This window comes from Coffea eugenioides, chromosome 4, assembly GCF_003713205.1.
Source record: "Coffea eugenioides isolate CCC68of chromosome 4, Ceug_1.0, whole genome shotgun sequence".
NCBI lineage: Eukaryota > Viridiplantae > Streptophyta > Magnoliopsida > Gentianales > Rubiaceae > Coffea > Coffea eugenioides.
In genome coordinates, this window is record NC_040038.1 from 41,381,946 (window position 1) to 41,391,048 (window position 9,103).

A 9,103-nucleotide genomic window follows, 5' to 3' on the forward strand; every position below is an offset into this window, starting at 1 on the left:
CTCATACAAATAGTCTAATTTATTTGATCTAGATCTAGACAAACTTAAACTACTTGAATTCATGATTTAAATTCTAGTACTGGAACAGTAACTCTAGATGTACAATGGGTTACTTAATTCACCCTGTCTCCAAAGAGTATGCTTAATCTGATGTACCAGAATTTATCTCAAAAGTCTTTGCCACAACAAATCTAATAAAAAATGCTTACAAGTTATAATTATTGATGCTTCCAAATAGCCTTTATCTAATAACTCAAAAATTCCACTTTCTACTAAAGAAATATATGCATAAGTATGTTCTCGAGTTAAATGTTCAAACCGGAGACATTTTTGACATCGACAGATAGTATCTAGACTATTAGAATAGTGAACAATAGGAATATTTATACTAAAATTCATATAACTCTTAGAAAAAATTTGTACTGGAAAAACCATTAAATTTCTTACCAACCTCAAGTGTTTAAGATGGCTCTGATACCATATTTGCTGTTCTTCTTTTTGTGCATAGCTATCTTCAAAATTTTTTCAGAGTTTTGCTCAGCCTTTCTTTTTGCCATTCTCCTCTTGGCTACTTTCTTCGACTTTACTCTATTCATGGAAGCACTTTGCAGGTTTAGTTTAAAAAGAGGATCCTAAAGAATCATTCAGAGTACTTTGAATTCATCTTGAGGATTGGAAAGAAATTTGATAAGAGAATTATTTAGAACATTATAGAAACACACGAAAAAGGTTTTTTATTTCAAGCTTTTCTTACAGACACCTTCTCTAATTTTCAGATGCCCCAACTGTCTGGAGAAACTCCTACTTATAGAGAGACAAAACAACTTTTCAGAAAAGTAAGGGGTATATAGTAACCTGACCCTTACTATTTGCGCAGTAGCCTGGCCTTTACTATTTGCATAGTAACTTGACTTTTATTATTTCAATAGTAACTTGACATTTACGATGTGCAATGGGTTACTTAATTTACCATGTCTCTAAAGAATATGTTTAATCCGATATACTAGAATTTATCTCAAAATTGAAGTTTCGAACATAGTTCACAATTTCTAAGAATTGTTGAACTTGTTTTTATGAAAGATTTTTTTCAGGAAAATTTTGAATCGAATCACGTTAAAGGTATGCCAACAAAAGAAGAAACAAAAGAGCCCATAAAGACTGGATAGAGAGGATGAATGTTACAGATCCAGATAGTACTCCTTTAGATACACCAGATTCCTCAGACTAATGGGGAAGAGATGTCTACTTTGCTTGCTTTATTTTCAATAATGATCAGAGAGGTGTGCCAATGACCAGTTGTAAATTTATAAGAGTCAAGTTACTATTAAATAGTAAAGGACAAGTTACTATTGAAATAGGAAAGGTCAAGTTACTATTAAAATAGTAAAGGTCAAGTAACTGTACAAATAATAAAGGCCAAACTACTGTGTAAATAGTAAGGGTCAGGTTACTATGTACCCCTTAGTTTTCTGAAGAGTTGTTTTGTCTCTCTACAAGTAGGAGTTTCTCCAGTTGGGGTATCTGAAAATTAAAGAAGGTTTCTGTAAGGAAAGCTTGAAATAAAAAACCATTTTCTCGTGTTTCTATAATGTTCTAAATAATTCCCTTATCAAATTTCTATCCAATCCTTAAGACGAATTTAAAGTACTCTGAATGATTCTTTAGGATCCTCTTTTTAAACTAAGCTTCTGCAAAATTTTTCTACGAGTAAAGTCGAAGAAAGTAGCCGAGAGTAGAATGGTAAAAAGAAAGATTGAGCAAAATTCTGAAAAATTTTGAAGATAGTTGTATGCAAAAAGAAGAACCACAAAGATGGTATCAAAGCCAGGTTTCGATATTGGGACCTGTGGGTTCTGATACCATCTTTGCGGTTCTTCTTTTTGCGCATAGCTATTTTCAAAATTTTTTCAGAGTTTTGCTCAGCCTTTCTTTTCATTATTCTCCTCTCGACTACTTTCTTCGGCTTTACTTTACTCATGGAAGAACTTTGCAGAAGCTTAGTTTAAAAAGAGGATCCTAAAGAATCATTCAGAGTACTTTGAATTCGTCTTGAGGATTGGATAGAAATTTGATAAGGAAATTATTTAGAATATTATAGAAACACGCGAAAAGGATTTTTTATTTCAAACTTTTTTTATAGACACCTTCTCTAATTTTCGGATGCCCCCAACCGTTTGGGAAAACTCCTACTTATAGAGAGACAAAACGATTCTTCAAAAAAGTAAGGGGTACATAGTAACCTGACCCTTACTATTTATATAGTAGCCTGGCCTTTACTATTTGTATAGTAACTTGACCTTTACTATTTCAATAGTAACACATGCAATATACTCATGCTTGGATACTTTGCCGGATTTCCCTAGGACACAAATTGGTTTTATGACCTTTAACAGCAGAATACACTTCTACAATATGAAGGTAAGACTTTTTTTTTTCTCTCTTCTATGGCTGAACATAAAACAGAATTTCTCCTTTGACAGTTCAATATCCATACTTCTCAATAACCTCTCTGATTTTCTGCTTCAGTCATCCTTGATGCAACGTCAAATGTTGGTGGTCTTAGACTTAGATAACACGTTTGTTCTATTACCGTATGATCTCCTTGCCAACTTGTTTGAATCAAGAACTGTGGTGGATGCTTTCTTAGATGGCTTGCCGTCAATGTTTGAGAATACTCCACAAGCGGAATCTGCTTTTCGTCCAGCAGTCAAGGTAGCCACTATGGTCATGGTATATCAGTAGACAAGAATGCTCTTTGTACTCTTACTTTTGTCATCCTTGAATAATAATCTAGTATCTATCACTTTTCAATTATTTATTTTATTGTCCCTCGCTAAATTATTTCTTTGTAGATGAGTTGTAAGATGCCTTGTTTGTTGTTTTGTAGAGTCAAATAAATGAAAACTTGTTGATTTTCTATAATACATTGCCATCACTGGGCGTTTGGTAGGATGAAGTTGCGGCATGATGATCATCATGCGTATGGAACAGATAAATAACATGTATTAAGACTACCAGAAGATCCATTCTACGGAGAGATGGTCGCTGAACTGACAGAAAACTAGATAGCTGTTGATGTTTATGTTTTCAGTGGCAAATATGCTAACATAGCCTCTCTAGGTTTGCGCTAATGATAATTAACCATTGGCTCTCGGTGAAAAATTCATTTCTTTATTATATACAATGGGTTTTTTTCTTTTTTCCCTTGTCATGTTTTGGATTGTGATCCTTATAGTTTCAAACCCCAAGCATATTTACAGGAACTCATTCAGAATATGAACTACCCATGGACTGTCTCAGCTGTCCATTTATTTTTTTTGAAAGAATGAAATATTGTGACTTTTAATAAATTAATCATGGGTTAAAAGTAGTCCTTCAACTAATGAGGAGGTCAAATAAATTTTTGTATTGCCTAATAACTGTCTTTCTGGTTGACGTCTAAGAAGCATGTAATAGTTATTCTGATATCCCCCTTACGGTGTTTGTCGACTTCTATGCTGGAATTTACCAAATACATATAGCCAATGCTTGGTATCAAGCTTAAATAAATGGCGTTTTTCCTATTAAACTTTTGTTGAAAGAGTTCGTCTATCTACCATTATGTTGAATGTATAGGATACTTGGAGTCACAATAATATTGAGCTTTTACAATAAATGTAGGTACTCTATCAAAATATACTGCTGGACAGGTATATAATTATCGGAATTTCCAGTCTGCTTGTCAGAGAGAGAAATTCAGGCATTAACTAAGAAGAGATCTTTCGAGAGAAACTGCCTGGAAAGCGCTGATGCGCCTTAGATGCAGAAGAGGCAAGTAATTGTGGGTTTATGTTATATCCCCATTATCTGTGAAATTTTCCCTAGATTATCCAAGTGGAGACTTCTTGTTTCCAAGAGAAAATTCTTAATTTGTGATGAAAAACAAAAGTTATACTACAAAGGGGGTGATTAGTGAAGTAGCTTCCACAAATGTGATCTTCGCATTTGTGAAATGCGAGTTCAGGTACCTCGCATTTCACAAATGCGAGGTAGGTGCTTTTAAAAAAAAAGAAAAACAAGCTACGGTTCTTCAGTTGGGAGCTCAAGAGATCGCATTTACAAAATGCGAGCTTATTTCCTCGCATTTCAGAAATGCGAAGTACTCAAGCTTTTTTGACCGAAAATTGGATTCTGACCGCAATTGTCTAAACTCAAGCTTCAGCCGTTTCAGCCTCCAAGACACGCTTCGGTTTCCCGCTTCAGCTCAATTTCGAATCTAATTTCTTAGCTGCTACCCATCAATTCCTCGCAGCTGGGTTTTGTTTGTCTTAGTTTGTCCGTCTATTTTCGTTTCATCTTCGCCGCTTCACCACACAGCTCGCCGCCGCTGCATTTCTAAGCTGCTACCCAGCTCAGATTATACCAGGTTTGTTTATCCTTGTTCCATTTTTTTGTTTAAGTTATGTCGTTGTTGATTATTGGTTTTTGGTTGCCCTTCCGTCCCCACTTGCCTCTGTATAATGAATATGTAGTGCTGTAATTTTTAAGCGTATGATCCGAGCTCGAATCTATAAAACCCAGAAGGATCCGACCTCGGATCGTTTGAAAAGCCAAAAATTAAAACAGCTGATCCGAGCTCTGATCCGACAAGTTCGTGTTGTATCCGAGACCTCGGATAAACTTCTGTTATAGTTGATCCGAGCCATGTCGGATCCGAGGACTTTTTGATCAGATACGACCTCGGATCTATTTAGGTGTTGGTACTAAACAGCTAAATTCCAGTACTTCACTGCTAAATTGCACCAAAGGCCTAAGTAAAAGCCTTTTTCTTTTGGTATTATCTGAAAACTGGAGTATAGTAAAAAAAAAAAAAGCCCTCGGTCTTGAAGTTCGACAGCCTATCTAATGGTCCCTTCTGTCACTTAATTCAGTAATTGAACCATGCCATTGTGGAGTTGTATTATAATCTGATATTGAAGCATGTAGAAAGTTTCCCTTGCTTCAAGTACTTTTATTTGGTTCATTGGGACGATATTTTGACACGATTGGTTACTTGGTGAAGTGAAGTGAGAATTTGACAGAATCTTCCAAAACATGTTTTTCAGTTGTTGAACACTTCTTCTTGTTTGTCTTGCTAGGTTAGTATAACAGGGTAACATAGATATAATAAGCATGACTCGTTCAATAATAATCTCCCTTGTCGGAATAATAATAAATGCTTGAACACCTCCCTTGTCAGAATGGGACACCAAAGTAACCCCCTTGCGTGGACATTTTTTTATTTTCTATAAGTATGTTTTCTATACCTATGTTATCTAGTTTACCAAGGGTTAAATTCTTTGAATTTAGGTGAATAGATCCAAAAAGGTATATCGGAACAAGCAAGATCTACGGGAACGAGGTGGTTCATTTGAACAAATCCCTCATTGCACCCCAGATCCTCTGCTCCAGTACCTTATGTTGGGTCTGTGTGAACTCCATCATATTCATATAGGTGCACATCGAGTTTTCGAAATAAGCCAGGAGACTTGAAGAGGCTTTGATTGGTACCACTAGGAAGTTGTCTGCAGAAGTGCATCTTCAGAATCTTCGGCATATCATTGGGTAAGTCATGTAGTTTTCAAGTAGATTTAATTGTAGACTTGCACATGTTCTAATTTATAAAACCTTGCTTGGATTCGTTTTATTTTGAATTCATGAATGTAATGTGAGACCTTGTAGTATAGTATATTTTTTAATTGCATGTTATGGTGGTTGACAGTGGAGCATACGAAATTATTGTTGTTTCACATTCTACTGTGTACATTATATTATTATTGCAGGCTTAAGGAAAATTCGCAGTTGGTTGTCTTCTATAAGATGCTTATTGTATGTCAAATTATTCTACCGTATTTGTAGTGCTGTAAATTATCTCATATTTGATGTCTTGTTTGAAAATCGATGTGCCTATGTTGGTTGGCAAGGAGTTTTCGCCCAGTTACAGGGGAGACTCTGTCAAAATTTGTTTAAAATCTTTTTGGGTGTTTTGGTTAGTGATTGCCTTAAGAGTATAATAAGACAAATTGGCGGCAATATGGACTCAAAAGGGGGGGTGCTTCTTTCCGTTAAATAAAACAAGACATCCTCGGAGATATTACGTACTATTCAATTTAATTAGGAGTTGTTGAATAACTTTTTGGCATTTGGATGATGATGATGTATAGGCGGTTAGAGGGAACATTAACTTAAAATGTTGACTAAAAATTTGTATACAAGACAAACTGGAATCACATTTGCTTGTACTACTACAAATGTGAGTTCTCCTTTGCTTGTACTACTACTTGTACCTTAAACACACATTTGCTTGATTAAGGTGAGTTCTCCTTTGTATCACACTTGAAACAGTAACAATGGATAGGGATTGTTATCTGATGTATACTCTTCTACCGCATGAGCTACTTATTTTATTCCAAAATAGGGATTCTTTCCACACGTATGTCTATAGAAAGACCTCTGCGCGTGTCTCTTTATTGGGGAGGTAAAATACACTACGAGGATGGGTCAATTTGTTACTTGCCTCGTATGTGCAACCGTACATTCTCTTTACGATGCAGGATTGGATATGATGATTTGGTGGATAGAATCTATGAATATATGGGGGTCGATAGGGGGCTGTTTAGGTTGAATATATTTCTCCGCCAACCTTGTGGCCGGAGCTCTTATAACGTGTCCCCAGTGGTTGACGATGAAACTCTTGCGATAATGTACGATGTATGGAATGAAATTGTTCCATACACCGCAGAACTGTATATCGAGAAGGATGAAAAATTCCAAAATCCTCGAGTCACCGGGACATTCATTTCACCAAATACTAATTTAGGTCCGATGATGTCACTTGTCCATGCATGCATGGATCCGACAAGATTTCAACCAAGCTCTAGTACAGCAGTACCTGAGACGGCATCGGTATCAGAATGGGCACATGGAGATTGTGGTAGGGATTCGTTAGAGCCACGTCTTACATCAGGCTTAAGGACGCAAGTTGAATCTGTTCAGGGCCTAGACTCGATTCAAAGTTTTAGAGATCCAGAATCGCCGGATCATCTTGGTAGTTATGGCTTGGATTTCACTGCCGGTCCAAGCCATTGCAACAGCCCCCTAGATGATGATTTGGAGCATGACGTGGAAGATGTAGAGGAATCTGAGTCGGTTGATGTGTCAGGCAGTGACTCAGATGGCGAAATTGGACAACATGGAGTCCACCTGGATCTTGAGAACCAACAGCCTTTTGATGCATCTAGCAACCCCCTGTATGCTCCACGAGGATTGAAATTCTTCTCTAACCTTGGAAACATAGATGAGGACGAGTATCTGACAGATGACGATGAGTTGGAGCGTATTGTGACATTTAGTGAGGAAAATAATAATATAAGGCTACATATGAGATTTGAGAGCAAACAACAGTTGAGCAGGGCTATTAGAATGTGGTCTATCACTCATAATAGGGAGTTTAGGGTTGTTGAGAGCAAGAGAAACACCTGGGTTGCCAAATGTAAATCCGCAATTGAAAGGACCTTCACCACTGAGGCCGACTCATCGGAACCTCCATGCGACTGGTGTGTCCGAGCAGTGAAGAAAAAGACACACGGATTGTGGCAAATAACCAGGTGGGTGAACGATCACAATTGTGTGGGTGATTTGATGAGTAATAGCAACGCTAGTCTAACATCTTCGGTTATTGCTAGACACGTTGTTCACAGTATTGAAGACGATCCTGGGTACAAAGTAAAGAACATTGTCAGTGATGTTAAAAAGGTGCTGAAGGTGGATGTTTCTTATAAAAAGGCTTGGTACGGCAGACGCAAAGCTATTGAACTTGTTTTTGGTTCTTGGGAAACAAATTTTGCCGAACTACCAAAATATCTTGACGCGCTTGTGAAGTCGAATCAGGGTACCGTTATCAGGTGGTTACACCATTCTGATAGCACGGATCACGTGAAGACATTTAAGTATGTGTTCTGGGCCTTTGAACCGGCTATTGATGCATTTCACATGTGTCGGCCGGTAATATGTGTTGACGGCACTCATTTGCGTGGCGAATATAAGGGCAAACTACTTGTTGCCGTGACACAGGATGCCAACAACCACATTATTCCAATAGCTTATGCCATAGTCGACGAGGAGACCATTTCTAGTTGGTCTTGGTTCATGGAGCAACTTAGATACCACGTCGCCCGCGATCGGTATCCCATTTGTGTCATTTCAGATCGGCATCCCGGTATTATTCATGCTATGGCACATTTTGACTATTGGCAAGAACCTTTGGCCTTTCATAGGTTTTGCCTACGACACGTTAGGAGTAACCTAATGACTCACTTCAAAGGTTTGAACCTAAAAAAGTTGTGTTGGGCAATGGGAAGGGCCAGACAGTTGCGCAAGTGGAGGGCATTAAAACGAGAATTAAGGAGCACGTTTCCAGATGCATGGACCTATTTGTGTAACATTGAAATCGAGAAGTGGTGTCTAACTCATGACGGTGGCCATCGTTGGGGTATTCTCACAACTAACATGTCCGAAAGTTACAATAATGTACTTAGAGGAGCACGTCACTTGCCTATCCGGGCTTGTATTGATATGACTTTTCATCGGACAGTAGAGTTGTTCAGAACAAGAAGGAAGGACGCCAGACATTGCCGTAATCCATTTCCTCCAAAGATTTGGCGAAAGTTTAAGAATTCGGATCAGAAAGCGGGAAGCCACAGGGTTGTTGAGTTCGATGGCTCTTCCGGGGTGTATAAAGTGGTGACAGGCCGCCGTGTGGACGGTAAAGGGGGCAATATACAAACGGTCAAGTATTTGGAAAAATCTTGCTCTTGTGGTAAGTGGCAGTGCTACCGACTTCCCTGTTCCCACGTGTTGGCCGTGTGCAGGCATCGCAGGGATAATCCTGGGGCGCTGGTAGATCCGCAGTTAACAAAAAGGCGATGGACAGTTCAGTATTCAGGAAAGTTTAACCCTTTGCCACATCCGGATACTTGGCTCCAACCGGATTGGGAGTTGCAAGCAGATCGCAGTAAATATGTTGCCCGTCGGGCGGGGAGGGTACGAGCTAGAAGAATTCGGAATGAGATGGACGAGAGAGATC

General features: G+C 38.3%; 1 protein-coding gene across 1 annotated transcript; it reads left to right on the plus strand.

The window, feature by feature from the left end:
• Positions 1-2,326: 2,326 nt before the first annotated feature.
• On the plus strand, positions 2,327-3,750 carry LOC113769373 (protein transport protein Sec24-like At3g07100). The gene is made up of 3 exons (XM_027313828.1): positions 2,327-2,418; positions 2,527-2,712; positions 3,661-3,750. The coding sequence occupies exons 1-3, from the start codon at positions 2,380-2,382 to the stop codon at positions 3,748-3,750; spliced, it is 315 nt and encodes a 104-aa protein (XP_027169629.1). The 5' UTR covers positions 2,327-2,379.
• Positions 3,751-9,103: the final 5,353 nt, after the last annotated feature.

What these genes read in the sequence shown, in the direction of transcription:
- LOC113769373 (XM_027313828.1), top strand. Translation starts at nt 2,380, where the DNA reads ATGACCTTTAACAGCAGAATACACTTCTACAATATGAAG. An exon ending in TACACTTCTACAATATGAAG is followed by an intron (nt 2,419 to 2,526) that starts GTAAGACTTTTT and finishes TTTCTGCTTCAG; the next exon opens with TCATCCTTGATGCAACGTCA. An exon ending in CTTTTCGTCCAGCAGTCAAG is followed by an intron (nt 2,713 to 3,660) that starts GTAGCCACTATG and finishes CAATAAATGTAG; the next exon opens with GTACTCTATCAAAATATACT.